Source organism: Sebastes fasciatus, chromosome 8, assembly GCF_043250625.1.
Source record: "Sebastes fasciatus isolate fSebFas1 chromosome 8, fSebFas1.pri, whole genome shotgun sequence".
Lineage (NCBI taxonomy): Eukaryota > Metazoa > Chordata > Actinopteri > Perciformes > Sebastidae > Sebastes > Sebastes fasciatus.
The window spans coordinates 20,039,721-20,060,433 of record NC_133802.1 but is presented as its reverse complement, the minus strand read 5'-3'; the positions used below and the strand labels follow the sequence as shown (position 1 = coordinate 20,060,433).

Here is a 20,713-nt window from a genome sequence, read left to right as displayed (position 1 = left end):
GCCGAGTGCCTTGTGTTACGTGGAAGCCAAGCCCCGAGGAAGAGCGCTGGTCGTTTATCCCAATTTTCGTAGTGGCCAAACGGCGGTACAACAACTTCTGTGTCTGTCACGTGATGCGATTGGGCCCAGAAAGACTTTTTCCCATAGACTTACATTGGGAAAGAGATATCTGTAACTTTTTTTGAGGTGAATCAACTTCCCAGTATGAACATTAGAATAGCCCTTATCTAAATCATTAGGTCCTAAAAGTTGTAAAATGCACTAATAGCTGAATCCAGAGTAATTTCCCTTCCTCCATTCATGTGAATGAGCCGGAGTTAGCGAGCCATGACGGCACTGTGACTGCTGTGAACCCCATGACCGATCCATGTGACCGAGCGGACTCTACTGCGCCTGCTCCATGGGCCCAATGAGCAGCTTTCATAGGAATGAACGTGGCACCGCCTCCAATGCTGTATCCAGTTCTCTTAATACATCCATGTGTGGCAGCCCATTAAGCATCCAATGCTGGGAAGTGAGGGCAAGGCATGGCAGCTTTATTTGTATAAGACATTTCAACAACAGGGCAATTCAAAATGCTTTACATAAACATTCAAGAACATTGCGACAAAGTGCAAAAGAACATTAAGACATAATTAAAACAGTTATAAAAACAATAAAAACATTAAAGATTATTAAATAAAAACAAGATAAAAATAAAAGCTAGGATAGAAGCTAAAATAGAATATAATACACAAGAGTAAAAGCTCTAGTGCAGTATACAAGATCATTATCTGGTTTAATAAAAGGCAGCAGCAGCAAACAGGAAAGTTTTAAGCTTTGTTTTAAAAGAACTCAGAGTTGGAGTTGGTTCCTGCAAAGTTTCTGGGAGCTTGTTCCAAATATTTGGTTTATAAAAACTGAATGCTGCTTCTGCATGTTTAGTTCTGACTCTGGAGACACTAAGCAGACCTGATCCAGATGACCTGAGAGGTCTGGATGGTTCATAACGTAGCAGAAGATCAGAAATATATTTTGGCCCTAAACCATTTAGTGCTTTGTAAACCAGCAGAAGTATTTTGAAATCAATTCTCTGAGAGACAGGGAGCCAGTGTAGAGACTTCAGAACTGGACTGATATGATCCACTTTCTTGTTCTTAGTGAGGACTCTAGCAGCAGGTTCTGAATCAGCTGCAGCTGTCTGATCGATTTTTTTTTAGGAAGACTAGTAAAGTAGTCAAGTCGGCTGAAGGTAAATGCATGGAATAGTTGAGGGGATCCATCGCAATAAAAAAAACACCCCCGGTGGACATGTACCATAAGGGTGGAGGGGGCCCATACAAAGAGTAGCCTAGAGACCCCAGACCACCTTTAATCTGCCACTGCACCTATAGGGCTCCCTGCAGCACCCCCAATCTGGCAACCCTCCACTTCTTCTACATCTCTGTACCAAGCAGAGCAAAACGCCACCCCCGACAGCGCTCCTTCTTTTTTATTATGGCATTTATCTGCAGTTATATGTGTGTGATTTCAGGTCAAGGATGTATGCAGTATAATAAAGCCATCCTTGTGACTCTCCTCGTTTTTGACGGAGGAGCGTGGTGGTGCTGCTGCTGATGTTGTGCGCACTGCACTGTGCGCCCGGCTCCAGCCAATCACGTCCAAGACTTTTTCCCATAGACTTACATTGGGAAAGAGACGTCTGTAACTCAGCGGATATTTGTTTTTGAGGTGAATCAACTTCCCAGTATGAACACTTGAATAGCCCTTATTTAAATCATTAGGTCCTAAAAGTTGTAAAATGCACTAATAGCAAGCCATGACGGCACTGTGACTGCTGTGACCCCCGTGACCGAGCGGACTCTACTGCGCCTGCTCCATGGGGCCCAATGGATGCGGAAGATCCGGATACTTTTCCAGTCGGAATTTGAAACCATTTTGGCATCATGCGCCACTGAGCAGCTTTCATAGGAATGAACGTGGCGCCGTCTCCAACACTTTATCCAGTTCTCTTTATACATCCATGGTGGCAGCCCATCAAGTATCCAATGCTGGGAAGCGAGGAGATCCCTCGCAATAAAAAAAAAATGCCCCCTGTGGACATGTACCATAAAACCATGGACACACATGGAACATCAGGAGCGCGTGGCGGCTGCGTGGCGTGGCGGCTGCGTGGCGTGGCAGCTGCATTTCAGCTGCGTATCTGCTGCGTTTCTGCTGCTGCTGTCAGCCCTTTCTTTCTACACAGAGTTTGCCTTTTAATGGCCATTTCGTTTCATTTGAATATCATTTATATTTATTTTAGACAGATCCACAATTAAAAAACTCCGTACTATATTCATTCATGGAGCTCTCCAAGTCACTGCAAGTTCCACAGCACTGACTGCTCATATTTCAGAATAAAAGCATCGTGTTAACAAATGAAGGAATGCTGTCCATAGAAAAAACGCTTGAGGGCTTTTATTTTCAAATGAAAGCAGGAAGTGTTGATTTAAAAATAAGTCTTTACTTTTTTTTTCATCTCCGTAACATATTCTACAGATAGACCTCAAAACTGTAGTAAAATCTTGCTGGTATGATGTCAGTATACTGTCAATAGATCACCTTCACTGTCTGTTGCTGCTGTGAGACGCGTGCGGCACGAGTCAAAAATAGGCGAGACCTCCTGTTCCTGGTGTGTCCACGGTTTAAGGGTGGGGGGGCCCATACAAAGAGTAGCCTAGAGACCCCTGACCACCTTTAATCCGCCACTGCACCTACAGAGCTCCCTGCAGCACCCCAATCTGGCAACCCTCCACTTCTTCTTCATCTCTGTACCAAGCAGAGCATGAATCGCCACCCCTGACAGCGCTTCTGCTTCTTTTTTATTATGGCATTTATCTGCAGTTATGTGTGTGTGATTTCAGGTCAAGGACGTATGCAGTGTAATAAAGCCATCCTTGTGACTCTCCTCGTTTTTTGACGGAGTGCTGCTGATGCTGTGCGCACCGCACTGTGCGCCTGACTCCAGCCAATCACAGCCGAGGAGGAGGAGGAGGGATGAGGAGGAGGAGGCTGAGGAGGAGCGGGTCCGTCACAGCTAGACTGACCGTGCAGCGGATCACATCATTTCTTCATCGTCCGTCGAAACGCCGCATCATGTACATGTTCTTGGACTTCTGATTGGACCTGCTTTTTTAGACCAGAACATCTCTCCACACACCGAGGCGCAGTATCATTTTCATCTAACCGTTCTCCATGAGATTCTTCAGGCTTACCTTCAAGTGCTTCGTCGACTGCTTTTGAATCCTCCTTTGTCACGGCTCAACTGACCGCGGTGCGCTTTTTGTGACACATTTTCTCTCCATCTCTTGGCTGAGCTGAGGGGGCTTCCAATAATAGTGATATTCTCAAAAAACTTGCGATATTATTAATATCAAGAAGGTCGAAATAACAAACTCAGAAAATCCCTCCCCCAAAAAAGAGACAACTGGAGGAGCACTGCAAGGCTGCCTTCATCTCTGTGAGCCTCTGTGAGCCTTCTTGTCAGCCAGGCACATTAAGCAAAACTTAAGGCTTAAAACCATCAAAAAATCTGATTTATTGGTGTGCTGCCACTCAACAACATGTCACCAGAGTTGGAGGAGAACAGCCAAGGTGAGTATATGATGTGTGACCTCTCGGTATTTACCATATGACTCATAACCACTTGCTTGTTAGAAAAAAAAACACATGCTGATGAATTGGAGCCGACCCACACACTTAACTGCTTGCCTCAAGTCTGTATTTCTCACCACTGTATACACACTCGAGGATATCTTAATAACACTTGTCACCATGAGCTGACTGCACAAAAAGGCTAATGAAATGGTGCAGAACAGGTGTCATCTTTAAGTTTTTGACATCATGAGAGCATCATCATCTTGTCAAATTGGGTGACTCATGCACACACATCAGTCCAAAGCAGATGTGTAGGGTTATATGTTTGACCCCCAAGAACAAAAGCTTCTTTTGTGTGAACCCAAGTTTGGAAATTAACTTTTTTGTCCACCTGCCACTCCAAAATCTACCAGCCACTCAGTAGATTGTTTTTTTTTTTGAATGATGCAAATCTAGCAGCCACTTGCATATTTTACCAGCATTTGGTAACCAACCCTGAAGTTAACCTGATGTTTAGATTAAATAATACTGTGAAGCTCTTGCTCACATATCCTCTTCTGAAGTTGCTCCATAGATGCTGACATCCCTTTTTACCTTATCCCCACTCCTTTTCCCCTCCTCTGTTCACACACCCCCTCAAACTGCTCTGATCTGGATTCAGCTGCCTTGCTTTGCATCCAGCACAGAGCAGCGGCTGACGCTCATGATGTCGTATAATGGCACTAATGAAGCCACACGTTGCTTTTATTTTGTGTTCGCATGCATTGGTTCAGTGCCGGTGCATGTGTATGTGTGGAGGATAGAGAAAACGAAAGCTTTTGTAAGAGGAGGTGGAGATATATATATACCTTGTACCGGCTCTGTGCTGTGTTGTACCGCAGCACACTAATCACTCTGTCTGGGAGACATGAGCATAGGGGGGAGGGCTTTAGTGATGACGATACAACACCGATCGTAGCCCAAATACTAATTGTGTGAGGGCAGTTTACACATAAAAAAATTTATTTCAGATCTGTTGCTTTATTGCGATGAATGGAAAAATGTGCAGTCTCCTTCTTCCATTCAAGTCAGACCAAAGAGACTTTGGTTCATCTGTCTCTGGTGCTGACGCGTGCTGTCTGCAGCCCTGTGTGATACGGATATTTATTAGAGTTGCTCAGACAAACTGCTCTGTTTCTATTCCTCCTCCTACACCTTCATTCTTCTATCTATTCTTCTTTGTCTTCTGACACCCTTTGTGCATCTTTTTTTCCAGGTGAAATCAGCCTCCCCCAGTTGGAGGCAGGGACCCTGTCCGAGGAGGAGGGTGGGGGGTCAGCTCGCCCACTGGTGCCCGTCCCTGGAGCGGGCCCGGGGTGCGGTGAGGGCGGAGGGATTGGCCCACTGCAGACCCAGGACGGGGCTGCAGCCGGGACTGGAAATGGGGCTGTGGCGGTGCCAGTGGTGGAGAGAGAAACTTGGACCAGACAGATGGACTTCATCATGTCCTGCGTGGGTTTTGCTGTCGGCTTGGGCAACGTGTGGCGGTTCCCTTACCTCTGCTACAAGAACGGAGGAGGTGAGCTTCAAGAGCACTGTTAATGTAGGTCTCTGTTAGGGCTGTCCCTCAATACCAATTTTTTGGGCTTCTGAGCTTCGGTGAGAAATATTCAAAGGTATTCAAAGCTTCACGTTTCAGCGCCCCGGGACACCGCCGCTGCCGCACTACTGCACACACACACATGCACCTCTAAACACAACAAACAGCGATATCCGTCTGAGAATAACTAATAATAATTAATGTTGAATATGAATACTGAATAATATTGTGAGATTATTCCTTATTTCATGGCCTATTTTGGGATTCATACATTATTATTAAAGAAAACAAACAAAGCATTGAAATATTGATTCTTAGGTCGATTACCATGGCAAAGTTCGAAGCTTCGAAGCATTGGGGTCAGCACTAGTCTCTGTGTTGTGCACACACACAAATGAACACAGTTGCAAAGAACATATGAGGAGTATCTCTTTAAAATCTCTTTGGCCCATTGATATACTACTACATATGACTATAACAGGCTAATGTACAAGCAAAGGTCATGGAGTTTATCTTTTATTACAGTTCTTTTGTGCATGGACTCAGTATTCAAACTATTCATATAATCTACCGCTTCTTCGCAGTATGATCCATCATCATTGCTTGCAATCATGCCAATGATGGTGGATGTTATCTGCAAACTTAATAGTTCACTATCTTACATGTCGGGAGATGCAATCATGGCTTTGCAGGGCGAACAAAAGGGGGCCGAGCAAACAGCCCTGAGGGTCACCTCAGGAGGTGGGTCACTTTGGAAGCTTGACAACCTATTCCTGTGGCATCTGCAGTGAAGTCTTAGAAGTGAAGCCAATAGTGAAGTGCCTTAAACTTGCATTCTTTCTAATAGCCAGCAGGGGGCGACTCCTCTGGTTGCAAAAAGAAGTCTGATTGTATAGAAGTCTATGAGAAAAATGAGCCTACTTCTCACTTGATTTATTACCTCAGTAATCATTGTAAACATGAGTTTATGGTCTCAATCGCTAGTTTTAAGTCTTTTTCAATACAGCATGATGTTCATTTAGTAAATTATGGTCCCATTTAGAGTCAAATAGACCATAAAGCAGAGTATGCTTTAGGTTGTGGCTACCTTGTGATTGACAGGTCGCAACCACGGCGTTGTCCGGTCTGCGAGTTGTCCGTGTTTTCGTCTTACAACTTCACAGTGTGTTTTCAGTTCAGGAAAGTTAACTATAACCTTTTTGGTCGCCTAAAAATGTCTTAGGCCCCGATCAGACAGAGACACATTGCTACCAAAAACGCCGCTAGGCAAAAGGAGTCGGGCAAATCATCTTATGCGGCTGTGGAGCGGGGCTGCATGCTTAACCGGGCGATGATGTGATTAATCTCTCTCTCTCTCTCAGACAGTAGTGAAACCATCACATGAGATATGAATTCCCCCTTCACTCTCACATACTATGAAGATTTCTCACAGTCTAACAGCTAACTAGCATCAAAACCACAGGAAGGAAGTGGTAAAGTTGTAAAGCCCGCCCTTTGCTTGATTTTATAGGCTGGAGGTGAAAAGTTGAGAATATTTTAACTATTATGCGCGTCTAAAATACGCTAGAAAAATGCGGCGCAAGAAAAGAGCACAGGACAGCGTGTTGTACCAGAGGAAAACAATGGTTTCTAGTCTACACATCTCAGTGTGATCGGGGCCTTACTCAGCATACGGGTGTACTTAGCTTCACCCTCTCGTGTCACTTCTGGTTCCAAAAAAAAAAGACGTCGACGGCCAAAAAGTCCGAACTCGAGGCTTCAAAAGGGCAGTCCTCAAACCAATGGGTGACGTTGCGGTGACTACGTCCACTTCTTATATACAGTCTATGGTCAACTGCCACTCCCAACATTGGGGTCTGTTGGTGAGAGAGAGGTTGGGACTCAGACAAGTGCTGAACTTGTCTACTAGTTTCATGGCAGCAATTGTGTTGAATGCTGAGCTGAATTCAACAAAATCATCCTGACTGCTTCAGCACAATTTCTCATTTATAGGTAAAAAAAATTGAAAGATTTAGAGATACAGTTATCTAGCTATTAAAATACAATTTAAAGCATTTTCAAAAAACAAAATCTAGATATAGAAAAGTTTCCCTCTTTGCTCAAGTCAGTTTGTAACAGTTTCGATAAACTCATGACCGTTGGTGGACAGTGAAAGTGAAATAGACACAATAGGCAGTTACAACCAGGCCTACGTGGCTGTGAGCACGTAGCTGAAAAGCCATGCACACCCACGTGGTTTCACTTCATGCATTACAGCCGCCAGTTGCTTAACAGGCGGACTAATAGTACAAGTTACTCTACACAGCGTGTCCGCTTCTGCTCTCTCACTGGCATATGAGGTGATTTACGCTGCTGTATGCTTTGTTCCCACATCCTCTCATCTATGCCAACTTGTCCAAAAGTAACTCGCAGCTTCTGGCCTTGACTTCTCTTATCTCTGCCCTGCCCACTTTTTCTATTTTTTTTACGAGGTGATATGTCAAAATGAAGCTCAATGTGCAGCTGTGTGTGTACGTGTATTAGTCCAGCCCTCCCTCTCATGTGTGTGTGTGTCTTGTGACCCGACGCTCTGATACCCACCTTCTGGTATCGTATAACAATGGCCTGCCTCACACAGTCCACCCCCTGTGCTCCTGCCCAGCACTCATGCCGCATACAAAGGTGCTCTCTCTCTCTCCCCCGCTCTCCTTTCTGATAAGGAGCCACATGGATTTGTCACACAATAACCGTCCTGTGACCGTGTGCCCGTCCTCTCCTCCCCTTTCGCATCAGGACGGCCACAGTACCAACCCATGGTACACCTGGCAACACAACAACGCTATCAGATAAGGCTCTTAGTCAGACCTGTTTGTTATGGACACAAGGACACACTCAGTTGGAGACCGTAATAGATGAATGTACTGTAAATGCATGGAATTAATCACATTAATTTATTTATTTCTAACTCGGCGGCGAGGCCTGATGTGTCTGGTCCAGTTATGATTAGAGAGGATTTACTTAAGCCTATTAAGGATGCGGTTCCTCGATGATTCGGCCAATATGTCGGGGTATGTCAGCGCAAGCATTTCCTCCAGTCATTCCATTCACGCCTCCTATTAGATATCTCCCTCTCTCTCTCTCTCTCTCTCTCTCTCTCTCTCTCTCTCTGTCTGTCTCTGTGTCTCTCTTGCTCTCCCACCCCTTTCTCTCTTAGACTCGCACTCATGAATGTTTCCTTATAAGGCTGCAGCCCTCTGCTCTCAGAGAGTGACATAAAGAATGATGGACTGAATGAGGCACACATTGTCAATCAATAGCGCCGTGGCGGAGCCAGCCAGGTCGTTGCTTCACTGTGTGTCATTTTTTTGTATTTGTTGAACCTCCTCTACAACTGCGCTGTCGTCCCAGTTTTTCCCTGCCTCCCTTGTCCTATGATGTATCCATCTTTCCCTCCTTTCTTCTCAGCCTCTCTCTCTGCTCTGCGTCATAGCTGGTCATGTGACTCCCTCCCATCTGCGCACTGTGGTGGTGGCATCACCCAGTTGTATTATTATTCAAATGAAATTGTTGCAATTGGTTTTTAATTTGTTAAATGTCTTATGCCGCCTTTTTTACATCTCTCTCTATCGTGATCACAGCGAGATTCTCCTACATTACGAGAATCCAAAAGGAGATTATTTATAGAAAGCACTGAGCACGGACCAATTGCCCTGAGCCAGCTACTACTAATCAAAATGAAACTAGATGTCTCTATCAGGACTAATAACTCCCGCTGGAGTCTGTTGTCTTTTTCTCCGTCTCCTCCTTCGTCTGGCATGCAGCTATCGAGTTCAAGGACAGTACTTACCAGAACTGTCCAAACACTAGTGTGGAATAGGAGTCGATGCTACATTTATCTCCCATATACACTTCCAATGCGACTCTTATCTGTGGCCTTGTCTTTCCTCCTCCCCGGCTTTCGTTCTTTTGCCCTTTATTGCTTCCTCCTCCTCTCAACGGTTCCTTGTTGTGTCGAGTGCTCGATTAGTAAGAGCAGTTTGTGCCCTTAAAAACTTTAAACATGACTTTTACCTCTGATTTTTTTGCTGTTAAAGCATTGTTGGTACAAGTTGTCTTCCACGAGCGGGACATACTTAATAAGCCTGGTTCTGATAATCAGTCTTGAAGGTGTTGATGGTTGATGATTATTACTGTGATCATTGTGATAATTATATTTACAAACCTCTTTCACCTGCTGTCTCTTAAAATATGTTAATATCAGCATTAAATATAAAATCGGAACGGTGGGATCCAACATACCATGATCAATCACAAAAAAACACATACTTGTACAGCAATGAAGTTTCAGAACATCCAAACTAACATTAACCTGCAAACCTTTCTGTAACATGTAATTTGTTTGCTGTCCATGTCATCCGGTTTGAAGTGTAAATCATGCCAAATATGTGATGTGGTTACGGAATCTATTGATTTGATACCATTATTATCATTATTATGTTATTAATTGGGCAAGAAACCGCTCAAATACTGTAGTAATATTCCCTGTTAAATATCCAAACCTTGCCGATGCTTTACTTTGTAACAGAGGTAATTGAGTTATAATGAATGACAGCCAAAAGTATTTCCCAGTATGAGATATTGGGTCTCAGGCAGCTACATTCTCTTAAATTTCTCTCATATTTTCTCTTAATTTTCTGTTAAGAGACAAAATAAGAGAAGTCAACTCCAGATGCAGCAAAACGTGCAATCCGCTTTTACCCAGGTGAGCTGAATGATTAATCCCACTTGATCATAAACTGGAGGCGTGTGGCCGGTTGTTTTGTATTAGCATAGGTAACGCCCCCTAAACACTATATAAGGGCAGGTGCTGTGCCATGTGCAAATATTGGAGAGATGCCACCAAAAAAGGCTGTAAGAAAAGAAGAACTTCAGCAGTAGTGAAATTGAGCTACTGTTAAATGAACTTAAACAAAGTAAACGTGATTTTGCAAAGCGTCAGTACTGGCGTTACAGGAAAATCAAAAAGCATCTAAAAGCAGAATGTAAACCATTCAGTAGCTGAACATGCAATGTTATCAGGGTTTTGTAGTCTTATGGGATCAATGAACCAATAGTATTTATTTTATCCCACACATTTACTAATCCAATCATTATAATTACTCTAAAACATACAATAATCTAAATTAAATTATATGATATTCATGCGTTTTTTTTATGTTCCTCAGATTTAAAACTAACATTTCCTTGCGTTGGACAAACTATTTGTAAGCTTTGAAAACCAGATGATTTTTTCTTACCATGGTAAGACTGCTCTCGACCACTCGAAAAAAAAAAATCAATGCGTACTAACAAAATAAGAACAAATTGTGGATATGAACAAATAAGAGACATTTTGCTCTTATATTGTTTCCTGCATGAAGCCCAGTGTTTCTCCCTGCCTGTTACTTCAGATACCATGTGATGAATGTCACCATGTGATGATGAAGGTGTGTGTTGCTTGTTGCAGGGGTTTTCCTGATCCCCTACTTGCTGATTGTCTTCATCGGAGGCATCCCGGTCTTCTTCCTGGAGATTGCACTGGGACAGTTTATGAAGCAAGGAGGGGTCTCTGCCTGGAACATCGCACCCCTCTTCAAAGGTGTGTATTTATATTTCTCTGAAGAAGGTATTTTAATGCGTCTGATTTGTACATTACTCCCTAACCTCTCTCCCTCTCTGTCAGGTCTGGGCTTGGCCTCAATGGTGATAGTGTTCTTCTGTAACACCTACTACATTATGATCCTTGTGTGGGGCCTCTACTTCCTCTTCCATTCCTTCACCAACCACCTGCCCTGGGCCACCTGTGGACACCCCTGGAACACCCCAAACTGTACACAGGACTTCCGCCGCGCCTGTTACAACCGCAGCGCATCCCAATCGGCTCCATCCCAACTCTCCGCCAACCTCCTCTCCTCCACGTCCCAGTTGAACCTGTCTTCAGCCCAGCTCTTCTTCAACGGGAGCTGCCCGGAGGCTGAGGGCATGCGCTCCCCAGTCATCGAGTTCTGGGAGTATGTTATAGCTTATTTGGGAATTGTCATGGAGGAGTTGAGCAGCGTGTCAGCAGCCTTTTAAAAAAATTGCATTTTATTATCTTAACTTCAAGCCATAAAGATTTGAATGCACGCTGCAGTATGACCACCAGTCACGCAGACATTCATTCTGATCATTCTGATGATGTTTTTTTGGTCTTATATTTAATTTTTCAGCATTCAATCTGGCAATTGAAACTTATAAAAGTCTAATTTGACAAAATGTAATTCAACTTGCAGTGACCTTTTGTCTTTGACTCCGCCTTATGTGTCTAATGTGCATCCTTCCTCCTAGACGAAAAGTACTCCGTCTGTCTGGTGGGCTGCACGAGCCTGGCGACATCAGCTATGAGTTGGTGCTGTGTCTCATAGTCACCTGGATCATTGTTTACTTCTGCATGTGGAAAGGAGTTAAATCTACTGGCAAGGTAAAGTGTTTTCTGGCTGTATAATGAATGTTACATGTCACTGTTTGGGTTTATGGAGTGCAGATTAATATTTATGACTTTGCTGTATGTAAAATGTTAATTTGCCATCGTCCGGGGTTATTGAGGGCAGACTGATGTATTTGCATGGCTTCATGCAAAGGTTTTAAATAAGTGCAGCATTTTGTCCTTTGACCCCAAATCAGCTTTGTTATATTGAGAGGATCAGTGTCTAGACTGAAACACATATCAGCACAAATATAAGCACACGTGTGTATTTTGAATGTCTGCTAATGCTAGTGTATTTATGTATATGTGCGGCGTAATGTTTCAGTCAGGCTATAATCTTATTATCTTATATTAATGATGTTATACTCTAAATTGTTGGGAATGACTTTCATTTAATGATATAAAAAAAAGATAATCACTCCTCATTCTTTTAAATGTGTGTGCTCTGATACATTGGGATAATGAAAGCATCCTTATTTTGTAGCATATGGAGATGTCTGTGTTTGCATACTTGTGTCTCCAGAGTAGCCAAAGCTCATAGAGCGAGGGAAAAAAAAAATAATGACGGAGACTGAGCCAGCCAGCCAGCCAGCTGTAAGCCGATTAGTAACTTTCCACCATGTAGATGTTTGAGAGCTGGAAAGGGGCTTTTCTGCCCATGTTCGCCCTAGATCAAGGCAAATATGTGCTTTCTCACTACTTTGCTCCTTAGCTGGGATTTGATGCTTCTACTAGGTAGCAGGGGGCGGCTTTCTCAGCATATCTTGACAAAGACTACCTTCTGGAAAGGTCTGCCAAAAACCCCTGCTATTGCAGGAGGTTTACAAATTGTCTGGCTTTCCATTTACAGGCTACCTTTTCTTCAAAGTAACATGACAGGGCCCATTACACATCTACTACAGGAAGGACCTAATGGGCTTCTACTTAAGACTTGAGTATTTGCAAAGCAGGTAATTGCTTAATCAAAGTGATAAAACATACTTAGGTGCAGTTACATTGAAACATTTGACCATAGCAGATGAACCATGTTGATATAAGCACTAAAGTTTTCCAACTAGCCTGTTAAATTGATCATATAACTGCATCTTTTTATGTCATGTAATGTGAGGAGTTTAAATGTGTTAAGGGTTTAATGTGGAGTTTTCTAATTTCACTTAATTCAAGTTTTAATGCATAGCACTCAAACTTCACCTCCCTACCCCCTAGTATACTAATAATTGGTCCTACAGTATCTAGAAATGTACTTCACAACTCTCTTTTTCCCATCTCTGTCTAGGTTGTTTACTTCACAGCTCTGTTCCCCTACCTGGTTCTGGTCGTTCTTTTGGCGCATGGAGTCACTCTACCTGGAGCTATAGATGGGATTGTTTACTACCTGAAACCAAACTGGTCCAAACTTGGAGAAGCGCAGGTACAACTTTTGCATAAGTTTGCATTTGGTAAGCTGCACATTTATTTTCTTGTTTGAGACGAGAAAATGTTCTATAACAACATCTTAGAAAATTGTGAAACAGGCTCTACCATTTGTGATAGGTGTGGATTGATGCAGGCACTCAGATTTTCTTCTCCTATGCCATCGGACTGGGCGCCCTGACTGCGCTTGGCAGCTACAACCGCTTCCATAACAACTGTTACCAGTGAGTTTATACACAACATAAAATCAGACACCACTGTCACTGGAAGGAGGCCAACATCAACATCTACACCATCATCCAGACTCATGTGACTGTAAACTTGAGTTCTAGTGTCAAACAAAACAGAAAAAGACAGTATTTCCACTCACATGAAGTACCAAAAGATCCTTTCTCCTAAAAAAAAAAAGAAACGCTCTCTTAATTGCCACCGGAACAACCATTAGACTTGAATACACTGTATGAGTGTGCCAGGAATTATGATAAAAGGCCTAAAGACTTCCTAGCACACTGCTCACATTTCAGATGTAAAGTAGTCTCCCTCCCAGATCAAAATAGAAGTGAATAGGTTGCCAAGAAGAATCATAGCGGTGTCATTAGGCGCAGAATATGGAACAAGCTCTGTTTTATTTTCATGCGCTCATTCCATCATGCTTTCTTGAAAGGATATAGAAATGATCTGGTGCAATAGAGGGTCAGTTAAGGCCCTTAAAGAGTGTTTCTAGGAAACATCTGGCCTCACTGTTGCTGGCTGATGAGCTTGCATGTGTTTACCCTACACAGTCAGACATGTAAACATATTCCATAGCAGCAATAGGGATATTTGTTTTTCGTAAAATCAGCACTTGCTTTCGTATTTGTAATGCCCATAAATAGGAGGAACCATGCCATGTGACATTTCCTCAGCCTTGACCTTAATTGGAAGTTGAAAGATGAGTTCAGATTGTGAGGTATGTCAGCGCAGCTCTGTTTCTCACACACACTCGGAGTAGACCAGGAATAGCTGGGGAGATGTGTAAATAAACTGCCCCGCGCATAGTATAGTATAGTTGAGGGGGTCAGGACTACATTTTTGGGTCTTGTTCACTTGCTTTCAAACCACATAGTTTGACTTAATATTTCTTTTTTTAGCCGTGCTAGCAGTGTAGCTGTCTGGATCACAATGTCAGTGTGTCCACCTGTGAAATATCTTGAACCACTGGATAGATTGCCACATGACTAATGGATTGTACATGTCCACAGCCTCCGTCCTTTCCACTCTTCCCCTTATGTAAGCAGCCGTGCAATGCATTCTGGTAGCGCGGCGTCGCGATTCAAGAGATGGGGCGTCACGTTGGCCGGTCCTCATTTGCATAAAGTTGAGGCCTAGGCCTCTTTATGCAAATCACGAGCGTCCGGCGTGACTCGCCGCTTCTGGAAATTCCCCTAGAAACTTTTAAACTAACCCATGTCGATCCGAAATAAAGACAGATCCAGCAACTGAATGGCTCATTTCTCACATGAAATGTTTTCAGAAACACATTTCGGCGAACTGTTTTCGTGATATAAGAGAAGAAAGTTTCCAAATGAGCCGCCATGGTGGTTCCGGTTTGAACTCTGCGAGCAGCAGCCCATGCGGGAAAGTGTTCGTCCAATCAGGAGCCTAGTGTCTAGTGGCAGCCCATCAAGCGTCTAATGCATATGCCATAATGCTAATGTGCTAACATAAGCCAATGCTTAGCTAGGCATTACATGCTAAACTTTACAATGTTAATGTTGCATCATGCCGTAATGTTACATGTTACATGCTAAACATCAGAACAATAACATCCAATAGTTGTTGACACATTAATGTTAACATTCAGCTCAAAGCAGAGGTCAGCCAAAGTAACCTGAGGCTGAAGTACACATCAAGGCAGTGATTTTCAAAGTGGGGTCTGTGGCACTCTGTCTGGGGTCCGCAAAATCATTTTCTATAAATTGTAAAATTGTGCTGTTTCATTAAAAAGTGCGTATCTACAGATGACGAACATTTGCACTAAAAAAAACAAGCATACATTGTCCATTACTCCCACTCATGTTAGCTTCGGGTCAATAGAAACTCTGATAGGATTGTGACACAGTATTTTTAAGCACTTACTGAAAGTCAGCTTGAGACCGGTATATTTAAACGTGTAGATTTATTAAGACTATACCAGTCTTGCTATACTGATCATTTTCTGAAAGCTTTTAAGATGCTTGAAAAGTATAAATGCTGTCAAGTTGAGTCCACATGTAATTTGAATGAAATGACCCTGTGTTTAACAGTATATAAGTGATATTAACATCAAATTGAAATGTGTTTCTGTTTATCACTATGAAACAGGTCTGAATTATTTAAGTTGAAAAGTTTTAGAGTACAAGTAGTTATAATGGCATCTAAGAGTACAAAGCATTTTGCTTAATCATTGTTATGAATACAAGGGGGTCCTTTGAAAATGTTCTTCCCTGAAAAGAGTCCCTGGCTCCAAAAAGTTTGAGAACCCCTGCCTTATAGGGCAAGTACACTCCGTCAGACGTTAAATAGCTTCGGAAACCCATCTCCCCACACACCTTTCCGACGTCGGACTGGGGCGGTCTGTGTCCGACAATTTCTGTAATTTTGCAAAACTCATGATCCGACATTCACAGCTGTGCAGAGGAGTTGACCTTCTCTCTCTAGCTCCCTTTTTTTCATTCTTGGCACAACTGTTTCAGTCACTTTTCATGTGAACAACCAAGTGCAATGCTATGAATGCCCTGCAGGGTAGACTGTCTGAAATAGTGTGCAATTATCTCCGTATTTAAACAATATTGTCGGCCCGCTTTTCATTCTACCTTTGAGTGTGGCTGTTCAGATCAGGTATAAGCACTACAACACGTTGTACGAACTATTTATTTTCTATTATAACGCGGCCCTTAAACTGATGAAAGCTGAGCCAGCTCTGGCAGTGAAGAGCTGAGTCTGGAATGTCCTAACATTCCCGATAAACACTTGATTTATGTAAAATCCTCATTGCAAAATGTACACCACAAGTGTAAAGTTGTCTCTATCCAACAACTTTGTTTTTCTGGTGTGTAATGAGACTTGACTTGTAGTCTTGTTTAATAATTGTGGCCTTATCATAGCCTGCTTTCTTAACCCAAACACTGACTCTCACACACTTACTTCGTAAGCATTCTTCCGAGCACGGTTTCAGACTGATAGAGCGTATTGACGGTTGACTGAGTGGAGGTTGCTGCTCAACGCAGCTGCTACAGTGTCATAATAACCATCGTGGTACAACTGTTGTTTATACATTCTTCATATCAGAGAGGATTCTTGGCCGCTGTTGCCAGCTAAACTTCACTTGTCAGGATAAACAGAAGGTCATTCCTCGCTATGTAGTCTGAATAACAGGGATGTTGTTGACTTCATAATTAAATGAGAACGAGATCTCCAACAAAATTTAATTATACATGCATACATACATTATTATAATGTTAGATATATTTATATGCCGTAGTCCATAAGGGTTTTCCTTGTACTCTCTGCCCCCTCTGACTCAGACAAACCCGTTGCTGTCTGCACTCTACCTGCCGTCTACAAAGACAACAGCAGCTTTCAGAGAAATTGCTATTGATCCCCGATTCACCATCCCAGCCCATCTCGTCTGTTGCCAATGTTTGTCCTGAGTATCTCACACGAGCCTCGTGTTACGGCATATTATAATGCATCTTTTTCTCACAGTGTCATTCTCTCTGTTATCTTTCTCTCCCTCTTCCTTCCTCTTTCTTTCTCTCTGCAGGGATGCATTCTTGCTGGCCATCATTAACAGTGGAACCAGTTTCTTTGCAGGCTTCGTAGTGTTTTCTGTGCTGGGCTTCATGGCTGCAGAGCAAGGCGTGGACATCAGTAAGGTAGCAGAGAGTGGTAAGAGGAATATAGCTGTCCCCCGCCAATTGGCTGTCTAAAAACCCAGTGCAATGAGCTGAGTATTTACAGTAAGAGCTATATGGCCTTGATACTTTATGATTCTGACTCTGTCTCTTAATGTGCAGGTCCAGGCCTGGCCTTTATAGCATACCCCAAGGCTGTGACTCTGATGCCTCTGGCGCCGCTCTGGGCTGCACTTTTCTTCTTTATGTTGCTCATACTGGGCCTTGACAGCCAGGTAATACTGATTTCTGAAACATTTTGTTTGCTTATGTACCCGTTTAAAAGGATTGGAGAAGCATTTATCTTAGAGGAACTGTAAGGTGTCACTATGTTTTGCTTTCGTTTTGATTCTGTAAAATCGATAGCTCATCTACATTTCTTTCGCTCTCACTTCCTCTCACACAAAACAGTCTCTCGACCCATCACGTCCATTTTTAGCGTTGCATTTCTTAGCAGCCTGTTTGTTGTGCGTCTGTTTGCGCCAGTGCCTACATCCATTGTTTTACAGCCCAGGGATTTGTCAATGAGCTTCTGTCTGATTCACACAGAGAGCGTCTGTCTCCTCTCCAATCCATTCATTTACTCTCGATTTCCATTCTCTCCATCATTTCTTCTCCATCCATCTCTCTCTTTTTCCTGCCATAGCCACATTAGCCGTGCATATGCGGACGTTTCGAGTAAATGAAAATAGCCGAACGGCTGTTATCCTCTCAACTCACTCTGGAGGTTGAAATATGTTTCTGCAAAGATACCCGTAAACATTCTTGCATAGGGAGACGAGTGTCTCGGTCTGAGCTGACGTGCTCACCTGGATATTTCTGTGTATATTATGTATATTATATTAGTAAATAACAATGCTGATATCTGTGCACAACACTCACCTTTTCCCTCTCTCTGCCATCTCTGTGATCTCTTTTTTCAGTTTGTAGGGGTAGAGGGTTTGATAACGGGAATTATGGACATGCTACCGCCTAAATCTGCCCTGGGCTCCCTGCGGCGAGAGGTGGTGGCGGCCATCTGCTGCTTCATCTGCTTCCTGATCGACATGTCCATGGTCACTGAGGTACAGTGATACAGTATGAGTTTTAGACCTCATTTGGTTTTATTCTTCAGTATAAAGCAGAATGCACAGTCATTTTGTACGATGCCATTCAGAAACTAGATGAAAGGTCAGAGTCTCTTACCTGAGCTTGAGATTATTTTGCTACTGTAGCAGAAGATTATTTTAAAGTTTTTTTAAAATACATGGCTTATTGTGTACCGAATGCTTAATCAGGCACAGGAACCGTTTCCGGGAATGAACTGGGATGAAAGCCTAAAGAGTGGAGACGAGGCTGGAAATAGGTCACACACATAAAGTATTAACAGGATGGTCTTGATGCAGACTCTCTCTCTCTGTGTTTCCGTCAGGGAGGGATGTATGTCTTCCAGCTGTTTGACTACTACTCTGCCAGTGGCATCACTCTGCTGTGGCAGGCCTTCTGGGAGTGTGTGGTGATTGCATGGGTCTATGGTGAGACAATACCACACAATTACAAATACAAGCAGCACAATTCCAAGCATTATCACAACATCCTTGTGTCATTTCTGTCCGTCAGGCGCAGACCGTTTCATGGATGACGTGGCTCGTATGATCGGCTATCAGCCCCTACCCTACATGAAGTGGTGCTGGTCCTACATCACGCCTTTTGTTTGTGTGGTAAGTGCTGCACTGTGTGTTTTTTCTATACGTCTTACCCATGGATGTATAAAGAGAACTGGATACAGCGTTGTAGGCGGGCTCCCGTTCATTCCTTTGAGAGTTGCTCATCGGCGCATGAAGCCAAAATGGCTTGACTGCCGAGTGATAAAGTACCCGGATCATCCGGCGATCTTCCGCATCCATTGGGCCCATAGAGCAGGCGCAGTAGCGTTTTCCTTTAACTCCGCCTTCCAGCCCTCGGTCTGGGTCTCATTCACATGAACGGAGGAAGGGAAATAACTCTGGATTTGGCTATAGGAGCACTTTACAACTTTTAGGACCTCATGATTTAAATAAGGGCTATTCAAGTGTGTTTGTAATGGGAAGTTGATTCACCTCAAAAAAACAATGATCCGCTGATTTACAGACATCTCTTTCTCAATGTAAGTCTACGGGAAAAAGTCTGTTGGGGCCCAAGGGCATCACATGATGGACACGGGAGTTGTAGTACCACCGTTTGGCCACTACGAACATTTGCATCAAAGCCCCACGCACTTCCTGGAGGCTTGGTTTTACCTGCCAGCTTGACCTACCGCTGACATTGTTTTGTGCTTATAGGCAGTGTTCCTGTTCCACGTGGTGAACTACAAGCCCCTGACCTACAACACAGTGTACACTTACCCCTTGTGGGGTGAATTGCTTGGCTGGGCATTGGCCCTGTCCTCCATGCTCTGCATCCCCATCACCGTTCTCTACAAACTACTCCGCTGCAAAGGATCTTTTCGGGAGGTCAGTATGTCCTGGGTGCATGGGCGCACACGTTCTGTTTCTGTTTGTAATCGGCACAAATGTGTCTCCCTGGATACGTCCCCTCCTGCTCCTGTCCGTTATTTGCTTTGCTGATTTCATCATTACTCATTAGAGAGGGCTCATTAGAGACAGCTGAAGCATCTGTCCAATAAACAGCTCATCACCCTTGTCTATCTCCATGTAGCGGTGGCAGCACCTAACCACCCCAGTGTGGGGCCGACATCACCTGGAGTACCTGGCCCCGGAGAGCGAGGCCAAACTGCTGCCCCCTGCAGGAACCAAGAGCACGCTTCACTTTGAAAGTGTCATCTGAGACCCGCAGAACACAGAGCCAAGGTCGCTCGCCCCTGACATCAGCACACACATACACAAACACACAAATTAAATGCACACTACACAAGCTTGGTAAAAAAAAAGCAGATTGGTTACACACACAGCCCCGCAGTTTTAAGACAAATGGACCAAAGATTAGATGGGAGAAGAACTGAAAGATACAGTCATCACACGCTGACAACACCCTCCGCTCCGCTTTCTGACTCTACCTCGCTGAATCTCCCCTCTCTCTTTCTGCTCCCCCCGCCTTTGTGCCGTCCCGTCCTGTCTCGTTCTGTGAGTGTGACGTGTCCAGTGTAGTTGCGATATCTTCCCCTTTCTGTGCCTGTCTGTCAGGCTTTCAGTAGCCTCATCCGTCCCGACATGTCATGCCGTGCTGAGTTAGCAGAAACTTAAAATTCTGATGAAACTTTCTAAATGAAAGACCTCATATCTGCTGCTGGATGTGTGTGTGTGTGTGTGTGTGTGTGTGTCTGTGTGTGTGCGTGTGCGTGTGCGTGTGAATGCACTGTGTATGTGTTGGACCGTGACAGTGGTGTCTTCATTTACATGTGACATTGTCTTTAGCCATTGTTTTCCGCAATTAACTGTACAAAAACAACTTCCATTTGTAAAAAAAAAAAGAATTATAATAATCAAAAACAGACAAACATCATCACTTCCAGCTGTGTGTTATGAACTAACTTAAGTATCCAGTGTAATGTAGGGTCTGTAAATCAGTGTTAACAATATTTGGAGGGGATGATGATCAGTATTTCCACCTTAAGAGAAGGAGAGGGATTGAGTTGTGCAAAGAGCAGGAGACTGGGTTGTGGGGAGGGGAAAGAGACTTGATGCCATGTCAGGAAAGAAGCAATAAATGACCAGATAAAGATGGATG

At 43.5% G+C, this 20,713-nt stretch overlaps 1 protein-coding gene across 2 annotated transcripts; it reads left to right on the top strand.

Annotated features, from left to right (window-relative positions):
* Positions 1 to 3,056: 3,056 nt before the first annotated feature.
* LOC141772771 (sodium- and chloride-dependent creatine transporter 1) lies at positions 3,057 to 20,711 on the top strand. 2 transcript variants are annotated; one of them, XM_074644166.1, is made up of 14 exons: positions 3,057 to 3,615; positions 4,874 to 5,176; positions 10,683 to 10,814; positions 10,899 to 11,226; positions 11,543 to 11,675; positions 12,958 to 13,092; positions 13,215 to 13,318; positions 16,879 to 17,003; positions 17,132 to 17,244; positions 17,932 to 18,072; positions 18,420 to 18,522; positions 18,608 to 18,708; positions 19,309 to 19,479; positions 19,685 to 20,711. In XM_074644166.1, the coding sequence occupies exons 1-14, from the start codon at positions 3,585 to 3,587 to the stop codon at positions 19,811 to 19,813; spliced, it is 2,049 nt and encodes a 682-aa protein (XP_074500267.1). In that variant the 5' UTR covers positions 3,057 to 3,584; the 3' UTR covers positions 19,814 to 20,711. The 2 variants fall into 2 exon arrangements, with proteins under 2 accessions (XP_074500267.1, XP_074500268.1); XM_074644167.1 differs by lacking the exon at positions 3,057 to 3,615 and adding an exon at positions 9,879 to 9,938 and having other exon boundaries at positions 5,036 to 5,176.
* Positions 20,712 to 20,713: the final 2 nt, after the last annotated feature.